Here is a 21052-nt window from a genome sequence, read left to right as displayed (position 1 = left end):
TTAAATATATATATATTTTAATCTCTCTGTTATTTCCCTAGGTAAAAGTGATCCTTTCTGTGTGCTGGAGCTGGGAAACGACAGCCTTCAAACACACACCGTTTACAAGAACCTCAATCCCGAGTGGAACAAAGTTTTCACATTGTAAGTGAATTGCTTTTGCAAACAGGCTGCAGTGCCCAGCCGTTAGCAGCTTAGCTATAAAAGCTATCGACTTTGGGAAAATACAGAGGTCAAGTTGAAGATATGTCTTTTTTTTTCTTTTTTCCCTTCCACACAGTCAGAGAGGATGTTGGAGAAATATCAAATGTAACTCAATTAAAGCCTTTTGCCTTTTACTAGTTCTTGCATGGAGTTTATTAATAGAAGTCATTAAAAGAAAAATTACTGTGGTATTTATAGGAAGAATCATGACGAGACATAATGGAGTCATAGCTGGATCCAAGAGATAATAGAACAGAAAGTGGAGACCAGATACTCACGCTTGCATTTACTGTAATTTGAAATAAAATGTTTCATTGAACCCTTGTTTAATTTGTAAGCAAGCAGAAAATTAGAGCTCATGTTGTTCCTGCTATTATCTTCTGACTTTAAACCAGGCAAACATAGGTTGCCCTCTATTTAAAGCTTAAATTTTTTTATGGGAGACAAAGTATTCTTTGCTTTGATGACTTCATTAATAGGAAAAAAAGAGAAAAAGGTGATTTAGGTGTGGCTGTCAGCAGCACTTTTTTTTTTTAACCTTAACTTTATGCAGACAAAGATTTTTGTGAATAACTGTGAGATAAAAGAATGTAGGATTCTGTGGCAAGGAGCATTGATGGAGCATTGATGCTATCGGCACCTGTCCACTGGAAGAACAGTTTGAGAATGATGAGCTTCTTGTAAAAGTAACATCTGCAAATACTGGGCTGGATGTGAGCATAAGAAAACATTTCTGATCACTTTGGTAGAGATACCTGGCTGGATTCCTGTTTAATTCATGGGTGCAGCTGAATGCATGTCTCTTGGAGTCCTTTCTCTTACTTTGTTCTCATGGAGCTTCCACTCATCGCTATTTATTCTGAGGTTGTGCCAGCAGATGAGTCTTGTTGGATGTTCAACCAACAAAATAAATCTAATAAGAATCCCAAGTTATTTTATTTAAAATGAAAGTTTGTGTCTATACTTCCTGTGGGATTCAAATGTCAGCTACAGATTCTCTCTGACTTTCTTACTGCTGTTGCATGCCTAATAGGATAGAATTAATCAGGTTGGAAAAGACCATTGAGATCATTGAGTCCAATCTATCACAATGTCTTTATCGATGATGTGGATGAGGGGATTGAGTCCATCATCAGTAAATTTGCAGGTGACACCAAGCTGGGGACAGGTCTTGAGCACAAGCCCTTTGAGGAGAGGCTGAGGGAGCTGGGGTTGCTTAGCCTGGAGAAGAGGAGGCTCAGGGGAGACCTCTTTGCTCTCTACAACTACCTGAAGGGAGGTTGTGGCCAGGTGGGGGCTGGTCTCTTCTCCCAGGCAACCAGCACCAGAACAAGAGGACACAGGCTCAAGCTGTGCCAGGGGAGGTTTAGGCTGGGTGTTAGGAAGAAGTTCTTCATAGAAAGAGTGATTGGCCATTGGGATGTGCTGCCCAGGGAGGTGGTGGAGTCACCATCACTGGAGGTATTTAAGAAGAGCCTGGATGAGGCACTTGGTGCCATGGTTTAGTTGATTAGATGGTGTTGGATGATAGGTTGGACACGATGATCTCAAAGGTCTTTTCCAAGCTGGTTAATTCTATTCTATTCTATTCTATTCTATTCTATTCTATTCTATTCTATTCTATTCTATTCTATTCTATTCTATTCTATTCTATTCTATTCTATTCTATTCTATTCTATTCTATTCTTTCCTATTCCTATTCTATTTTTATTCCTATTCTATTCTATTCCTATTCTATTCCTAATCTATTCTATTCTATTTCTATTCTGTTAGAGGGTAGGAGATCTCTGCAGAGGGACCTTGATAGGCTGGACAGATGAGTACAGTCCAAGCACCAAATCTGCAGAGCAGTCAGGCTCTCACATGTCTACTTATATTTTTGGCCATTAAAAAAATAGATATATAAAAACATCATTTAAGCACCTTAAAAGCTATTGATGGTTCAGATTTATTTTGGAGCAGAGGAGATTGTTGTGAGTGGATGAATCCATTTTAGTTGGAGCATTCAATGCCTACAGAGAGGCCTTCCCATCATATTCAGATTTTTCTGCAACACACTTATCTGTGTGTGTCACTGTGGGGTTTTAATATTTGATACCACTGGTAGCTATAACATATGGAAAATGATAATGGCTTGGAGGGGGATATAGAAGCATGGTCAGGTTTCAATGTATTTTAAAGCCACAATGTCTTGCAAACAGTGTGTTTCATGTTGGTTTGGCTGCCACTGGATCACATCACAGAACATGCTTCAGCTGCTAGCTGGAGAGACAGTCAGATGGCTGTTGGGTTCAGACTCTGATCTGTGAGGAACAGCTCTGTGCTGCAGGCAGAGGTTTCAGGAGCAGGACTGCTCTGAAGCCAGTTTCTTTTGGGCTGCACTTAGAACAAATGTGTACTGTACCACATACCTCTTTCTTTGACTCTTGCACGTGGAAAAAGGAAAAGAGGAGATAATGAATACAACTCCTAAGTTGTCTCCCCTGCCCATGCTTTTGCAGGCACACAGAGACAACTTTTCTCAAATGAGATTCTGATTTATTAATGATCTGATGAATACTGAAGATCAAGTGCCTGCTGCCACATCAGTTCATTTGCCCTGGATGGAACAAAATCATTGTGTGTTTGGCCTTTAAGGTTGATAAGTTTCTGATATGTATTTTTTAATATAATTCTCCCTTAGCAGGGAGATAATAATTCAAGTCAAATGAAGTCATGTGAGTTTTGTTTCCTGGGCTGTTTCTTTTCAAGTGCTTAAGTCTGACTTTTTTTTTAATTCAGCCCTTGCCCTCTCTCAGTCACCAGCTTCTCTGCTGGAGAGCTGAGTTTTACACTGGCAGCATCATCAATGCACCAACAATGTCACTGACTCTAGTTATTTTCTTCACCTACTTATGGGATGGAAGCATGAGGGGAAAGCTTGGGGAATACCCATCATCTGATTCATTTTGGGGGGTAATTTAATTAAATGCTAGTTTTATACCCCAAGGTAATACAGACTTAATTAGTAAAACAGTGTGAAGGAGACTGTGTGCCTGTGTATCGAAGTTAGTTAGTTATTTATTACTGTCTGCATTTCTGTTCCAGCCCTATTAAAGACATTCATGATGTTCTGGAAGTGACAGTGTTTGATGAAGATGGAGACAAGCCTCCTGATTTTCTTGGAAAAGTTGCCATCCCTTTGCTGTCTGTAAGTTACCTTTGCCATTATATCATTCAAACACCAATGGTTTTTCTGGGAATGAGCTGAAGTTTCTTTTCCCCATAGCACAAAGCAACACAGATTCAGAGATAAACAGGTTCTGTGCTCTATATATGCCTTAGTTGGCAGTGTTTATAGTTCTCCTTAGTGTACTGAGCATTGCCAACCCATTCAAGTACAAATTTGGTTGATTGGAAGGAAGATTGCAGAAGTGTCTGTATTTCATCAGCACTGTGTGCCATGGAGGTCTGAAAACATAATTGAGTTGTGCTGCATATTTCCACATCATCTTCTGAAGGTAACATTTGAAGCATGTCTTTGTTCAGTCTTGCTTCTTTTTACTCCAAGGGAAAGTAATTGCACATCACAGTAGGATTGACTAGTGATAGCTGTTGTTATTGGCACAGCTGAATAAAATTACCTAAAAGGGATGTTTTCTACACTATAATGCTTTTAAGGACTGGTGGCTTTTGTTCTGTAAACAAATATGTGAAGAGTGAGTGCTGCCATGGGAGTATAAAATCAAAAACGGAAACAAAGTGAGCTTGAGGGAAAGTTGTCACTCTGGAGATTAAGGAGAGTTGAAGCTATTTCAGAAATGGCCAAAAAAGGCCAAGCTAAAGGGAAGGGAACATAAAAGGGTCATTAAAAGACATTAATAGAGAAATGGGGGAAAAAAGCAGCTTTGTGTTTGGTAAGACCTAGTTTTGGAACAAGGCTGGTCATAATAGAGTCAGTAAAGCAGATCAAGAAAGCATAAACAGCTCCATGTGTGTGTAACACCACAGAACGTTCTGGTAACTTACAGTAATAGTTACAAAGAACTTTCTAGGCTGTGACTTTTATTATATCAATTAGTAGGTGAGGCTTGAAACATCCATGGGACTCTTCTGCTGTTACCAGTCAAGTTGTGTAAACACATTTAACTGTACGCAGGAGATTTCCTTGAGTTCTCTGCCCCTGATGTTGTGCAGCAGATTCTCTGCCCCTGATGTTGTGCAGTAGGTTCTCTATGCAGAGAATAGGGTGAGGCAGGTATTTGTGAGCCCTGTGTGAACATTCATGCTTGCTAACGTGATTCCCGTGATACATGCAGTAGTGAGATGCTTTCAGCAATGCACAGTGTGATGCTGTGGGTAATAGCACTCTCACATCGGCAGACAGTGGATCCTGATTGAAATTATAGAGTACAGAATTGCAGAAGTGTTTCAAAATGTCCCTCTGGAAGTATATTTGCCTCTGCACAAAGCCTGGCACACATCTTTCATGGTTGAGGCAAGAGTTTGTCTTTGAACTTTGGAGGTGGACTGATGAAGGGAAGACAGCATTGCACTAACGGGTCAGTGGGGCTCTGTCTTAGCAGAGAGTGGAGAAACCGGAGGGAAAGCAAAGGTCTCATCTGATCAAAGCAGGCTATATACACCCTGCAGAGTCAGCATGGCTTAGGTAAGGCACCAGTCAAGACCAGAGGGGAAATGCAAATCTTTGATGTTTCTGAATAAATAACAAACTGCCCAGAAAACTCTTCAACTGACTCAAGAGGAGTTGGTCCCAGGCTATGAAAGGTTTATAATAGCAAAGAAATAGGCCAATGTGCTCCTCTCTTGTCATTATTTAGTGTGTATGCAAATTATAAACAATGTGGCTTCTGACTCTCTTCAGGCAAGTGTGTTTCTGACTCTCTTCAGGCAAGTGTGCTCTTTCCCAGTTATGCTGGAGTCCAGAAGAGGGGAACCCCTGCATTAGGGGGATATAGCAAGAGAAAGCTATAGAAGCTGAGGAGTAAATACTGAGCTCTTCCTTGCCCCATTGCTGTTGTGTGCTTTACAGCCCTCTTCCCTCCATGGCTTGGACTTCACATTCTTTTTTGAGGCTGGGGATATTTTAGATTGTTTGTCTGTTTTAGTGGCTTGAGTTGTCAATATCTCCAGTTTTAGAACAGTATTAGTCAGTTGGGCAGGGAAGATGATTTGATGTTTACAGGGAGGAAAAAACCTCTTAACATCTTTTATTCCATTTTTGATCACTTGGTTAATTTTTCCCCAAGTCCTCATATCTCTGATGTTACTGGAAGAGAGTGGCTGGAGCAGCTGCTCTCCTGCAGACCCAGTGCTTGCCAAATGGTCTGCGTGATCGGCAGCAGGCTGTGTGGGCTCGCAGTGAGAAGATGTTAGATTTGGATTTTCTGTTGATTTTATAGGCATTTGTCAAGTATCCCTTAGGAAGCATGTAACAAGGCAGAGAAGGGGAGTGCATGTGTGTGGTAATGTCCAAACTATTCAGCATAGGCTTTTTGTCCAAGGTTTGAGGCAAAAAAATATTTGTTTATACTTTCCCTTGCCAACTGATCTTCTTCCTTCCCATCCAAACTTCTCTGCCTCCTATTTCAGTCAAATCTAGTGTAAATATAGTCATCTCTGCTTCTGATTAAAAAGCATTTTCTACCTATTGGTCTGCTCAGAGAACTGCAGTTTACTAAGCTCTCTTCCTGAACTGGGAATATCGATGTCTGTTGTCCTTTTCACTACAAATTTGAAGGTGTCTTTTGAACCATTGAGATGAATATGCTGAAAGAGACTAAGTTAGACTCAAGGAAGCCTCTCAAGTCATATAGGTTTAATTTTTCTATCTGAGCAGGCCTTATATTTGCCTTGTATTGAATTATCTTTTTGAAAACATAAATGTATGTTTTGGGCTCCTCAGTCCGAGAGAGACAGGGATCTGCTGGAGAGAATCCAGTAGAGAGCTAAGAGGATTGATTGTGGGACTTGAACTTCTCTCCTGTGTAGAGAGACTGAAAGAACTGGGGCTGTTTAATCTGGGCAGGAGAAGGCTGAGAGGGGATCTTATCAATGTCTATAAATCTCTGAAGGGTGGGTGTCAGGATGAAGCTGCCAGGGTCTTTGTGGTGGTGCCCAGCGATAGGACAATGAGCAACAGGTACAAGCTGAAGCACAGGAGCTTCCACCTCAACATGAGGAGACACTTCAAGGTGAGGCTGCTGGAGCACCGAAGCAGGCTGCCCAGAGAGGTTGTGGAGTCTTCTCTGGAGACTTTCACACCCACCTGGACGTGTTCCTGTGTGACCTGCCTTAGGTGATCCTGCTTTGGCGGTGGGGTTGGACTCAATGATCTTGGAGGTCCCTTCCAACCCCTAACATTCTGTGATTCTCTGACTTGCCTTTTGGGTTTGTTTGGGTTTTTTTTTAATTCTCTCTTAAAATGCACAGATTTGACTTGTGAACTGTCAGCACATGAAGTAAGTTTACTTCAGCTGTTGTTCATGGATGACTAGATTCTTTTCTTAATGGAAAATTGCCTTGAATAAGATCTATGTTGGAGGGCCATCAAGTGTTTTCACCACAAATTTTGGGTTAAATATAGTCAGGAGCCTTACTCTGGCATTTTGCAAGCATGTACACCTTCATCATCACATTAACACACAAATAACTGTACTGCCCAAAACCTCAGAGATAGTGAATTAGAATACATAGAATACATAGAATTACTCATGCTTTACATTCATCCTTGACCATCATCTGGGCTTGTTGCAGGCACCAAATAAGAAACACAAATTGGGCAGTATGAGAGGAGTTTGAAAGTGTCAGATGATGAATACAGCTGAGAACTTCCTGCTCTTTTGATGGGCATGATGAAGTGATACTGGATGAATACACAATTTGCTTTGTTTCTCATACAGCTCTATCATTAATGCACTGCAGAGACATTGATTAGCATTACACTGAGTTAGGAATTTTCTTTATTTGTAGGTAGGTGCAGGGTAGAGGGAGAGAAGTGGTTCTTTGCTTGCATTTTACCTTTAGCTCTTCCATGTTAATCAACCTATTGTACGGGGGTTTTTTAATCCTGCCTTTCTTCATGTCAAACTGCTGTCTTCCTCTAAAGCACATATGAGGGACCTCATCTCAAACTCAGCTCTGATCAGCTACAGAAGCAGAATGTAAACTGGAAAAGACACAGATCAGTGCTACACAGATATTCAGCAAAATGGATCACTTTCTTGCTGGGGGTGACCTATAGAGCCTGGCTTGGCTAACTTTTGGGCTGAGGGAGACTGCTTTCCCAGAGTGTGGGGACTGAAAGAGAAGACCATTTACACCACTGAACAGAGGAAACTTTTGTGCTAGAAACTGAAGGAGATCCTGGAAAATGGAGAAGTAGGGCAAAAACTTTACTGCTTCAAGAAAGGCATTTGACAGGTTTAGAAGTTTTGTAGTTTTGAGGGACTTGAACTAATGATCAAAGAAGTCCTTTCCATCTCTGTGCTCTTTTGTGCCCTAGCTCTTGGTAAAAGCAACGGTGTTTCTCTTTGTGAGGGTCTGTCTTTTTGGTTTTGCTTCAAGAGACTCCTATCTCCTAGAAGGCTGCAAGTTATTACAGACATGGGAGCATAAAGTGTGCTTCAATGAATTTGAAAGCAGAGTATATCAAATATCCTCATGTAGAAAGATCTTTGAGTGAAGTTGTATCACGGAATGGACTGGTTTTTATCTGCTAAATTATCAGCTCAAAGTAGACTTCAGCTGCACCCTTTTTTGAGCAAACAGGAAGAGGTCTATGAAATGTTTTCAAGTGCCAAGCAAGGTCAGTAGCCAGTGATACACTGAAAACAAGTAGGATGCCTTTCACAAGCATAATTACTTAAAACGTGGCCTGGACTCAGAGTAGACACCTGATGGCTGCAATTACTTAGCACTTGACCATAAGTGCACAGCCTTTTCATTGAGAAAGCTTCAGATTTGAGAGAAGTGGAAATGCTGCATTTATGAGATAGAGGCAGTTGTGAAGTGGACAGTCTATTCTGACTTTCATCCCTCTCGTGAACTAGACATTTTAGAATGGGGGAAAAAACCTCCCACATCTCTTCCAGAAAGAGATAAAATCAAAAAAGGAATTAAATTATCCCCTGACTGTACACTACTCAGTGAAATGGTATCAGCATTGATGTTTTTCTTGAGTCTCACCTAGGATCCTTGTGCTTCCAGGCTTTTCAGCTCCTTCTCAGCCTGCCTGGAAACGCTCACGTGGCTGCTTGCTTTCTTTCCAGAACATCAGCTCCAGATCCCTTTGGTCTTTGGGTATCAATCCTCTGCCGAGCACCCAAAATTCCATTTCACTTCAGATCTCACAGAGGATTGTTAAAAGTGAAAGTTTTGGGAATAATGAACTGGCATTTCATACAAAACCAATTTGAAGTATCTTGCAAAACTGGAGAGAAACAAAAATACCTCTCCATTTATATCCAGGTGGATTGAGTATGTGGCTTGCTTTCACCTTTTTACTAGGGAAATATGTCCTTTGTACGGGTAGGCGTGTGCCTGTTTCAAGACAGCTTGATGTTATTCAGGGTAAACTGTATGACATTGTGCATCAGCAATGAGCTCAAGCTGGAATATCGGAGGTCCCAAATGCTTTAGATGAATTACCCTTGGAGAGTAGCCATTGCCCTTTCCACACGTCACGGGTGTTGATGTACAGAGGTTTAACCTAGCGTTCTTCTGTCAGGTCATCAATATGTGGCATTGAATCTGCATCAAAGCTGGATACAGAGTGAAGTTTTCTTACAATCAATGTGGGGGGAAAAAAAAAAAAAGAGCAAAAAAAAAAAAAAGAGAGAGAGAGAGGAGCCACCAAACCATATTTCTTTGAGACAACAGCAAGGAAAAAAGCCACCCTCTGCTGCGTAAGGGTCCTGTCTGCTCCGTGTTTTGTGTCATATCAATCTCGGCTTTCGCTATTTCATTAAAATTCCCAAGCGGTCAGAAGGTTGCTGCTTAATAGATTTAGCATTGGCTGGCTACATCAATACTGTGTTTAGTCACATTTGTTTTACTGGGGATGTCTGTGAGGAGGGTTTAGCAAATATATTTGTTCATTTGAAAGGAACCCGGTGCACTTTGGGCCTTGACTGTGCAGCAGTTTTGTGTGCCTGAATGGTTCCCTTCAGTCAAAGCACTTCTAGAAGTTGTTTCTGTCTCAGGTGTCCAAAAAATTAATGCATGAAGAATTGCAGCTGTTCTTCCAGCTGATAATTATCTTTGTTTTCTGTGTGGTCCTATATGGAGAAGGGACTGAAAGATGAATTCTTCTGTGAAAATATTGATGTTGATATTTTTTGCTTTCTGTGTTGATCCAGAACAGGGAAATGCCCCAAATATCAGCAGCTCCCTGGGGAAAACAAATCTTGACTCTTTCTTTTTCAGAAGTTTTCTGATGGTAACCTTGCAAAGTGAAGCAAGTTGATGGGATAGGCACAACTGTCCTGACTTTAATCTTATAGCTATGGACAGTCTTGGCCGGTGCTTGAGCCCCAGTATGTTGCATGCTGTTAAGAAGCTGTCAGAGAATGCAGGCATTTGGTATTCAGTGAGGATATAAAACATCATCAATAAAGGAATAATATTGATTGTGTCTCTTTAAGGATCTCACCTGCAGATATTTGCACATTTCATTTGCATTTTCCTTTTCTTCCTTGTTCCCATAAGTAAATGTAAACATGGATAGGAAAGATAACCTATTTTAGACACAGCTAACAGGAATATTCGAGAGATGTAGCAAAAGGTGTTTGGATGATAGAAGAAATACGATCTTTTTGAGCCTGAGGTTCATCCTGGGACCCCAGCCCTGGCTGCTCACCCTTTCCACAGCTGGAGAGAGAAGTTTAGCCATCTGTGTGAACCGCCAAGAGGGGAAAAGTACCCAGAGAGGGGAAAGAAATAGATCCAAGATGAAACTAAAGTTACTGTCCGTCTCTCACGGCTGAGAGAGTCTTTGAACAGAATCTGAACTCTGGCCCAAGAACAGCATGTGACGAAAACATGGAGTATTAAAAGCTATTTTGCATGTTTTCTTCTGGGCACAGTTGAGACATGCCACCAAACTAATCTCCACGCAGTGACGGGTGTTAGAATTACCTTACACCTTCTGTTGAACCGCATTGGCGTAGGACGTTGCCAAGACTGTAAGAGAGACTTTTTTGTTTGACATTTTTTCAGGGCTTTTTCTTTCAACCAAATGAAAGTGCAGTGGAGACAGGCCATTTTGTAGCCAGTCCTTCCCTCTTGTGCTTTCTTTCCTCTGAAGGAGCCCAACAAGCTAGGAGCTGTATGAATGTTTAGTTTTGGACTGTTAGTTATAATTGCACATCTTTTACAAGTCAAACACTTAGAATTAAAGATGCTAAACAAAGCTGACTGTAAAACTGTGCTTGCACTTTCTGCCCTGGTCAGTTTAAGAATAGCCACAACAATAATGACACAGTGCAAAAAAAGTTTCCCAAGAGACAACCAGCTCCTATTTTATGAAGACACAGAGGTGAAAGCTATTTGTTGCTGATTTGCAAGTTACAGTGTGAACATACCTCTTTGATCCAGCTCCAGCTCTTAAAACAGAGTCTTTCCCCCTGCTCTCTATCACCGCATCCCCCAGTCTGTATTGATAGTGAGGATTGTTCTGGCCCCGGTGCAGGACCCTGCAGTTCCTGTTTGGACACCACTGAGGATGCCAAGATGGTGCTTGTGAGAGCCTTCTTTCCATTCAACTGTTAGCCAGAACACCCACATGTGCTTTGAAGGGCTTTGGTACAGAAAGAGTGGAGCAACAGTGGGAAGGAAAGCGACCTTCCTTGTGTCTCATGAAACCACTTGGTTCCTATTATGCCTCCTCCCTCCCCTTACCCATTTCTGCCATGGTTTATATGAGTGCCTCTTCTAAGAGCCAGAGCAGCAATAGCCATTTTAAATATGGTTGCAATTTCATGCCCCCAAATTTCCTCCCTTATCTTTAAACTTTGATCGTTACAGTCCCTGAATGGAGCATTTTTGGTGAGCTGCAGGGTTTTTTTTATGTTATTGCTGTTTGGAATTAACCGGTCTGCTTCCTGAAAAAGCCAAATGTTTAATCAATACATATCCTACTGTGTATAATAAATACATTTCTGCCATCACTTTTTGAAGAGAGAATGCTTTTGATTTGAGCCAAGTAGTTTACAAAATGGTGAGGGAGGATTGTTGTTGTTGTTGAATTTTTTGTTAGGTTGGGTTTTTTTTTTTTCAATAGATGTTTAATGAGATGGGGCCAAGCGGCGGCTCAGAGCAGAGAAATGGCATTGAAATTCAGGGGTGGGGTGGAGGGAGAAGTCTTTTGCCACAAATTAGTTCATTTTGAACATTTGCTACATTAGCATTTGCTCCACTTAGGCTGATTAATTTCTTTGGATTGTGTTTGTTTCCTGGGTGATAATTTGACAACCTTAACAACAAACTGAGCGTTAAGGAGTGGGTTCGTGTGCTGGAGTGTGCGGTAGGGTAGGTAAACTGTTGTTTGTGGCTCTCTTCCTGAACTTTGGAAGAAAAATCCCATTTTAAACCTGTAATAACAGAGGCTGATTACTTCCCATCAACTCACTGGCTTCCAGGGCAGAATTTTCAGACTGGTTATTGCATGCACTGCTCTACTATAAAGTACAAGGTCTGTAAATTAAAGTTGGACCATAAGAGATTTAATCTGCAATTTTATAGGTCTCTTAATCCAACGCTCATTTTGTATTTCAGGCTCCAAATACATTAGCAGGAGCTTTTTTCCCCCTTTCTTCCTGTGCCTGGGATTTTTGTTTGTTTGTTTATTTTTTTTGTTTGTAGTGTCTTTAAGTTCTATTGTGAATTACAGCCAGGAAAATATTGATGCTTTTTGTCTCACTCTCCCCCTCCCCCAAACTATAGATTAGAAATGGTAAACAAAGTTGCTACACACTGAAGAATAAAGACTTGGAACGTGCTTCAAAAGGAGTAATTTACTTGGAGCTGGATGTCCTATTTAATCCTGTAAGTTGAAATATTTTCTCTTTGCTTATCACTGACATAAGAAACGTGAATCTTGCAAGGACACAGGTGGAGGGGTGATCCTTTACAAACCAGGGGCCAAGCAGGAAAAGTCCTGATCTGGTTGCCTCTGCTGGTGGAGGGATATTTTACACTGTGACTGATGAAGTACCAGGACATCAGAGCTCTGTGATGGCCTCTCCAGGTGGATAGGACAATGCATAGGCAGTTTTGGACTGACATGTGATCACAAATGCCTTAGGAAGGAGGTGCTGACTACTGCATGCCAGCCACAGCCAACAAAAAAAAAAAAAATAGAGAGCTTAATGTTTAGGCTACTATACATTACTTTTAACACCTACTTCCTTCCCAAAAAGCTGACCCACGATGTTCCCTTCCCAGGGTGCTGACAGGAAAATTAATGAGGCATGTACACGGTGCACTTAGGTTTTAGGTGGCTGAGTCAGTCTCAATTGTTTATGCCCCACAGCCTTTTACCGAGTTAAATCCTATTTACTAAGGCCATCGAGGGCTGCACCACAGCTCTGCTCTTGCTGAGGTGAGCCCAGTCCTGCCCAATTTAACTCATCCACAGAGGTGAGCCCAGTCCTGCCCAATTTAACTCATCCACAATTCTCCCAGCAGTTCCTCTTATGTCGTGTAGAGGCCGAAAAGAGCGAAAGATCCTGAAACTGTGCCATTCCCAATTAACACTGGTGATGCAAAGATGAAATAATGCACTTCAAACTACATTGCATCTTTTTGAATGTGTTTTTTTTTTTCTTCAATTAAGTATTGTATTATTTTTTTGTTAGATAAAAGCAAGCATCAGAACCTTCAAGCCCCGAGAGAAGCGCTTCACGGAGGACAACCGGAAATTTTCTAAGAAGGTGAAAATTGTGCCTCTGCTAATCTCACATCTGGGTTGGAAAGAGTTGAATTGCTGTAGCATAGCATGGTTGCAAGAACAAAACCCTATTTATGCAGAAAATGCTGAACACATGTAAATGCTGCTTATTTCTGTCGATACTAGAAGGTTTTTCTGTGTCAACGTGAAATTGCTTTCTGATCCGGTTTGCATCAGTAGTTCTGCTTCATGCTTCAGAGTGGAGGAAATGATAGTTCACAAAATCACTGAATGTTAGGGTTTGAAAGAGACCTCTCAAGATCAAGTCCAACCCCCTGCCAAAGGAGGATCACCTTGGGCTGCTCACTCTATGATGCAAATGGTAGAAGACACACACACAACCCCCCCACCCCCCAAAAAAACAACAAGTATTGGACTGTTGTAAGCACCTTTTTCATAGAATCATGGAATCAATAAGGTTGGAAAATACCTCAGAGATCATCAAGGCCAACCTATTACCTAATACCTCATGACTAACTAAACCATGGCTTCAAGTACCATTTCCAATCCTTTTTTGAACACCTCCAGGGACGGGGACTCCACCACCTCCCTGGGCAGCACATTCCAGTGGCCAATTACAAACAGCTCCTGGGAAGGGTTGCACTCATGTTTACCTTTGCTCCATGCCACCACTGGTGCTGCCCAAACCCAGACAGACATGAAGCAAGTGCCACTGCTGCTGAGCCACCTTAGCAAGGGCTGACTCATCCCTGCCCTGAGCATGGAGTCTGTGCTCACAACTCACCTTCAAAAGAAGCTGCCAGCTTTCAAGGTCTCTAATGAAATAAGGTTGGACAATAAGGATGCGAGGGTAAGGTTATTGCTGGAATGATTTTTAGAGCCTCCTAGACTCAGTAGGAGTCTAGTTACACAGTTTGCAGCCCCTAAAGCGAAAGAGAGCCTTCTTTGGGAAGGAAGAAAAGTCCATGGGATTTTAGAGCAGTAGCCCTTTTCCTATTTTTTAAACAAAGGTGCACTATAATAAGGCTAAAATTCCCTATTTATTTCTGTGGACTAATCCAAAACGTGTAGAGAGGAGGTTCAGTGTTTTGACTGCATTCACTCTGACCCTTTTCCTAAGACACTGCTATATTCTGAGAACCGAAAGGGAATGAAGGTAGGTTTGTGCTACCATTTGTGTTTAGTTTCTGCATCAAGATGTGCCTTCTTTTTTTTTTCATTATATTCCCCCTCTCTTTCTAAGGGCAAGAATAAATCTGGAAGGTTTGGGTGTAATCAGAAAGCAGACAGGAGCTGGAGTGTGTCACTGAAATAGAGGCTTTATTTGTAATATGTGCCTTGGCATGCATTTGTAGCTTAAATTATCCTTGTTTCTGAAGCAATAGTAGGATATTAAATGTGTTTGATTAAACTCCTCTTCTCCTTCCCTCCTCCCACTCAATATTTATCAGATCTTATCAAGAAATGTTGATCGTGTGAAAAAAATCACCATGGCAATATGGAATACAATACAGTTCCTCCGGAGCTGCTTTCTCTGGGAGTCCACAGTGAAGAGCATGATAGCATTTGTGGTAAGTGGATTTCTTCTTTCATTGCATGAGGCTAAGTGATGCAGGATCTCAAGTGTTTCCATACCTCCTCCTCCACCAGCATAAAGCCCTTTATAGCTTGCTGTTATTGGTATGTAGTAGCTGCACAGCTGCAGGGCTGCAGGTTTCAAGCCATCTTGGGCCAAATTGGGCCTGATGGGTATGGAAATGAGACCTTTCTATACTTGGTGCAAAGGTGTTCACCAACCTGCACCAAAAACTGAAGATGGCCGTGACTCTGATCACTCTGGATATTATTTATTTGCTATTTATTTATTTAATATGGCAACTGGGTGGTAGGAAAGGAAGGAGATGGTGGCCAACAGAGTGATGCAGTGATCTGATAGGTCTTGATTCTTCCATCTTCTGTTGCAATGAGGAGGCACTTTGCTGCAGGTTATGATATGTCTGACATGCAAGCAGCTCTGCTGATGTTGCCTCTTGCAAATCTCTTCTCTTCATGGTAATCATAAGTTGCTTTAGAAAAGCTACAGAAAGGATGAGGCTGGTCGGTGAGTTCTGCTGTGCTCTGCAAACAAAGAACCAAGTTCTCCACCTGCTTGTCCCACTTTTCCGCTTTCTCTTTCTCCCTCTCGGTAGTAAACACCCCATTTGCAATTTTCTCATAGTCCACTCAAGCACAAAAAGGTTTTGCCTGCCTTTTTTTCTGCAGTGTGACATTTTCTTCATGCTTCAAATGTTTGGTATGCCATTAAAGGTTGCAAAATCATTTTGTGGTGGTCCAGCATGCAGAAAGAAAGTTTCTGAGTTGTGTTTATTAAGCAAAATAACAGACACATCTCCAGGAGTTTTCCTTCCCTTTTACTGTCTGTGAATTAACTTCACTTAAAGGTTCTTTTGAAGACAATATTTCAGTGTATTTGCTGCAGATGACTGCGGACCATCCCAAATGAAGGAAGCTCCAGAGCAAAGACCAAAGAGCTGTCTTTCACCCTGCAGGTTAGAGGGGTGACTGGCCTGTAAGAGTAGATAGGATGAGAAGGTCTTTTCCTTTTATGTTTGTTTTTTCATCCTCCTGTTGATCAATTCTTTAAAAGGTAAATTTCATCACAGAGTCACAGAATGTTGGAGTTGAAAGAGACCTCAAAAGATCATCAAGTCCAATACCTCTGACAGAGCAGGGCCACCTAGAGCAGGGTACACAGAAAGACATCCAGATGGGTTTTGAATGTCTCCTTAAAAGGAGACTCTACAACCTCTCTGGGCAGCCTGCTCCAGGGCTCTGTCACCCTCACAGTGAAAAAGTTTTTCTTTATGTTCTTGTGAAACCTCCTCTGCTTCTGCTTGAACCCATTGCCCAAAGTCCTATCACTGGACATCACTGAGCAGAGCCTGGCTCTGTCCTCCTGGCACTGCCCTTCACATCTTTATAAGCATGAATGAGGTCACCTTTCAGTCTCCTCTTCTCCAAGCTAGAGAACCCCAATTCTGTCAGCCTTTCCTCGTAACAGAGCCTGTCCCACTCCCTCTGTCATCTTTGGGACTCTGCCCTGGACTCTTTCAATCACTTCCCTGAGGTCCTTCTTGAACTGAAGGGCCCAGAACTGGACACAACATTCCAGATGTGGCCTCACCAGGACAGAGTAGAGGGGCAGGAGAACATCTTTCAACCTACTCACCACTCCCACTCTAATAAGTACACCCCAGGACACCACTGGCCTTCTTGGCCACAAGAGCACATGGCCAGCTCATGGTTGTATGAAAACTGGACACACCTCTGTGTGTGTACCCCAAGATACTAGGAATATCCCCAGGTGTGGAAAATGTTGCATATAGAGTAAAAAGCATTCATAAACCAGGAGAGAGATCATAAAAGACTTTGCCCATGCATTACCCTTCTTCAGTTCAGGATCTGGAGGAATTTGTAGAGTTTTAAGACCCACAAGATGTCCAACCATTCTACTCTGGTTAATTTTGACGTAGTTATCTCTGTACTCAACCTGCTAAGTTCCATTTTGCCTCAAATTTGCCTCTCAAAAAGGGCTTTGTTTTGAAGACACCCAGAGGCATACTAGTACATCCTGTAGGGCTGGCTCTTCATATCTTACCCTGGACAATTTGCTCCCAGTTGCCAGGGTGAACATTGTGTTTTTAACCTGGTCCTCATCACTCCTTCCTTCCATATCACAACGTTCCCTGCCGTCTCCGCTCCCCCTTCTTCCCCGGTTGTAGAAGTTAAGTCCATAATAACTGAATCATTCTTATGGTACAATATGTATTTTAAAAATATTGTAAAAGTTAATTTTAGTCCCTGAATGATTTTTTCATGAGGAATTATGCATCGTTGCACATTGTGCTTGTGATTTTATACAACATAATTACACCTTCTATTGACAGTTTTCTCTGCATTAATGGTAATTATGTCATTTAATGAAATTACAGTAATTGCATTAAAAAAACCCTATAATCTGGTGCAAATTAAAAGGATATATTGACTGGAATTTTTACTATCATGTATATTTTTTTTACAGTTTGCATGATAGCTGCAAGAGACATTGACAGGATCAGGCACACGATGGGAAAGCAGCCACCCTAGCACCTCCGGTGTGACTGGCAGGGCTCGCTGATGATTTGCTTCAGGGTCCCTGCACACTCACCCATGCCAGCATACTTCATTTTTGCTGGCAGCTTGTCCCACTATATCAGGTTTAGGTTTCCTGCTAATGAAGGCTGCTGTGCCAGGCTGGGTACAGGTGGAAGCTGTTTCTCCACCTCAGCCCTAGCTGGCAGCCTGGGCCAGCCAGAGGAGGAATGCAGCAGGCACAGGCAGTATTTATTTGTTTTGCAGTGACATTGCACTGTGTCTGGTAATTATTTTATGATGGGTTAAGACTGGGAGGAAAGGAAGGAAGGTGTGGTGATGCAATGTAATACGGAGTTTCTGGTCTAACTGACTGCAACTATTTATTGATGGGCAGCTGGTGGGAGAATGACCGGTGTGGGAGCAGTCTGGGCTTCCCAAAAAGCCAGCTGATGCAAGAGCAGGGAAGCTCTGGGGGTTGTGGATACTCAACAGAGCTGCTGGGGGTTGTGAATTCGGCAGGAAATCCTAACTTAAGCTTTTGAGCTCCTCGCTGCAGAGGTGAAATTTTGGAAATCTTCTCCACTAAGATCTCTAAAGCTTTTTGAATCCAGAGAGAGCAGGAGGATGCTCCTTTTTGGCATTGGCCAAAAGGGGCAAAAGGAAGCATGAGAGGTCCCAGGGCAAGCTAGGTGAGGCTGCGTGTATGTGCATTTCTGTGGCAGTTTACCTCGGCCCTGTTCTGGGATAGCAGCAGAGAGCTGGATTAGACTCTGCAGTCCAAGGGCTTCTGGGCATCGCTACTGAGTGTGCTGTTCAACATGTTGTCACTTGAGCTTGTGATATGGGAGCTGGATCTGAGCCCAGTTAAACTCATCTCATAGAGGAGACACCAACCATCTTATTAGACATGAACAGTTTTTAATCCCTTTTGAGCTGGGCTATATTTATGCTGTTGACCCGAAGGCAAAAGGCCATTAGCTTGTTGGCAGTGTCCCCTAAAATTGCTAATTGCATATCAGTAAGAGAGAAATGCTCTTTTCCCTGAGGAAAGATGTTTCTTAATCTAGAGTTTACTTGGGGTAAATCTTTCACTCTGTGTGTGGACAAGGGTCTTCTGCATGTTATGGTTTGGCTTTCCCAAGCAAATCACAAAATGTTCTAGTCCTGTATGTACTAAGCATAATTCAACCCTGGACATGACAACAATATATGGGTAAATCCAATTTAACTTGTGCATTGTTTTGCAGCACAGTGATTTATTTCTTTCCTTGATGTGTGGGGAGCTGTAGATCAAGAAAGAGAAGTTCTTGGGACAAAAGTTTAACAGGGAACATGAGAAATCTATGGAGAAGGGAGACCAGTAACAGCTATAAAATCCAAACAATGTAGGATAGAGACTGAGTTACCAAGCATCTCTTGGACCTCTGGCCAGCCAAGCAGAGGATAGAGGCTGGTTTTAACGGAGACTTTGCTAGTGCAGGGGGACTGGGCTAGATGACCTTTGGAGTTGCCTTCTCAACCCAAACCATTCTGTGATTTACCAGTAGATGATAATAACTCACTCTTCTATGGGGTGAGGAACAAAGATGTGCTCTCAGGTGAGCATCCTTAAAATCTTTCTTATATTCCCCATCAATTGCTCACTAATTTTGAGCAAGCAATTCCCCGATACAAAGCACAAACCACCCTGCCATGACTACATGTGTAACTGATGACAAGGGTATAGTCTTTTTTCATCTTTTTTCCTCCCTTTTTTATTTTCATTCTCATAGCTGAAGACAAAATATAAATCATTGTTCCCAAACTCTTTGGGAACAGCATTAAAGTAATGGTAGATTAAAACGTCTCCACATAAAAAAAGCTAAATAAAATGAACAGATGTAATCCTAAAGAGTGAAGAATGAGCATTCTTCAAACACTGAAGAGGGAACTTGGAAAAAGAAAAAGCTTTTTATTTTAAGTTAAAAAGTTAAAGCAAGAGAAGTATTAATGCAAAAGAGATGGTCTGTACTTCCACTTTCCTGTAGAGCTTTTTGCGAAGGGCTTTTCTCAGCTCACTTGCAGCTTCTGTTTGGCTATACTTTTAAAGAAGCAATAAGCAAAGGCACAAATGCAGTTCCTATTTCAGCAGGGAGGCAGAAAAATGACACTGTGGGACAAAAATTTGTTCATGCTTAAGGCTAGAGCTAGTGCTGAAGGAGCAGGGAAAGGCAGGGAAGGCTTCAGGAATTTGACCTGCTAAGTAATTCTTCAGAGCCCCTAACATTTCCTCCCCTCTTTCCTTCTGTAAATCCCTGGCAAAGGCCCATCTTTAAAATTATTGTCTTGAACTCCAGTGAAAAGGTTGGATCAGAGGTATGTTTTTATTTCAAGCTATTATACCCCAGTAAAAGCATTTTCCTAATGACGGAGGAAACATTTACATCCTGCTCCCTCCACACTGCTCATGGCAGTGCCTGTGAAAATTCACTGTTTCTGCCTGCAAAGCTGTTAGGAGCACGTTACCTGACACATGCAAGGGACTGATCAGATGGGAAACAGGCTTCTCTAGACAATTAAAGCTGATGGTTTTACCCTTTCTCCCAGCAATTTTTACATTGCCAGTGTTATTCTTCTGTGGTTAAGGGGGAATACAATTTAAGCTTGAGATCCCAGGCTTTGCTTTGCTGCAGCAGTTAAAATTCCTGGAATAGCAACAGTGATATTGATGATGCTGAGAGACATACAGCAAAGTAAACACATGTTATTTCCAGCTCTTTCAAAAATGCAAGAACAAACAAGGACAAAGTTAATAGGGAAATAACCACTTAGAAGCTTGACAACACAATAAACAAGATTTAAAAAGCCAAGTTTGAAGCTTTGGAGTAGGGGTGAGAGGGAGCTGAGCAGAGCCCAGTGCAAATATTCCTTTTAACTTTGAAAAGGATACGTGGGCTTATGTTTCCAGCTCAGGGGTTTAGGGGATTTGCTTTTTAGCAGTGAAATGTTTCAAAAGAAAAACAAAAGTTGTTGGGTTTTTTTGTGTGTGTGTCGGGGGGGTTGCATCTGAGGAGTAATGCTCTTTTCCTCTAGGCCTGCTTAACGAGGCACTTAATCTAGAAAGTCCCTTACATTTAGGATTGGGGAGCTTCCTCTTCAATTGAGTCTATATTGTGCTCATATTTTTTGAGCAATAGTAGTGCTTTCCATGCCATGTACTTCCAAACTTGCATGCATCACACAGGAGTGATTCCTGTATCCCTGGTAATGAGAGAACCTCTTCCTCTTGAATTGCATTATGTTGGTTTGAGTTGATGATAAAGCCTTTCAGTACTTTTGTTGTGTGTGTTAAACTCTACTCAAAGTATTCTGGTAAAAGCCCAGTCCTGCTGGAGGGTAAGCCTCTGTACAGCTGGTCAGCAGGAATCTGTGTGCAGGCATTCAGTGAAAAATTAAAGCAAGGTGAAAGAAAGATGTGAACCTACAAGCTGCTTATGTTGAAATCTATCTGCCTGTATTTCTCGCTGTCTGTATTTCTCCCTTTCTGTCTATTTCTCTCTATTTCTTTATTTCTATTTCTCTCTCTTTCTCTCTGTATTTCTCTCTTTCTCTCTGTATTTCCTTCTCTCTCCCTATTTCCCTCTCTGCCTTCATTTCTCTGCCTGTATTTCTCTGTCTGTATTTCCCTCTCTCTCTGTATTTCTCTCTCTCTGTCCACATGCAGAACTCAGAAGTACATTGTTTTTATCTGTTTGGCTATTTAACGATATCCACAACACCAAGCCCAGATGTGTAAATATTTTATCTAATAAAAAACAAACACAC

The 21052-nt window shown here is 41.8% G+C and overlaps 1 protein-coding gene across 1 annotated transcript in view; it reads left to right on the top strand.

Annotated features, from left to right (window-relative positions):
* MCTP2 (multiple C2 and transmembrane domain containing 2) overlaps positions 1 to 21052 on the top strand; it is a 109266-nt gene that overhangs the window by 46993 nt on the left and 41221 nt on the right. Inside the window, exons 12-16 of the mRNA XM_009899013.2 lie at positions 42 to 144; positions 3292 to 3394; positions 12148 to 12249; positions 13062 to 13136; positions 14566 to 14685. Coding sequence (XP_009897315.2) covers positions 42 to 144; positions 3292 to 3394; positions 12148 to 12249; positions 13062 to 13136; positions 14566 to 14685 — 503 coding nt within the window. The remainder of the gene's footprint in view (positions 1 to 41; positions 145 to 3291; positions 3395 to 12147; positions 12250 to 13061; positions 13137 to 14565; positions 14686 to 21052) is intronic.

The sequence above is a fragment of the Dryobates pubescens genome, chromosome 17 (assembly GCF_014839835.1).
Source record: "Dryobates pubescens isolate bDryPub1 chromosome 17, bDryPub1.pri, whole genome shotgun sequence".
Classification (NCBI taxonomy): Eukaryota; Metazoa; Chordata; class Aves; order Piciformes; family Picidae; genus Dryobates; species Dryobates pubescens.
The sequence above is the reverse complement of the archived record's forward strand: the minus strand, read 5'-3'. Positions and strand labels throughout refer to the sequence as shown.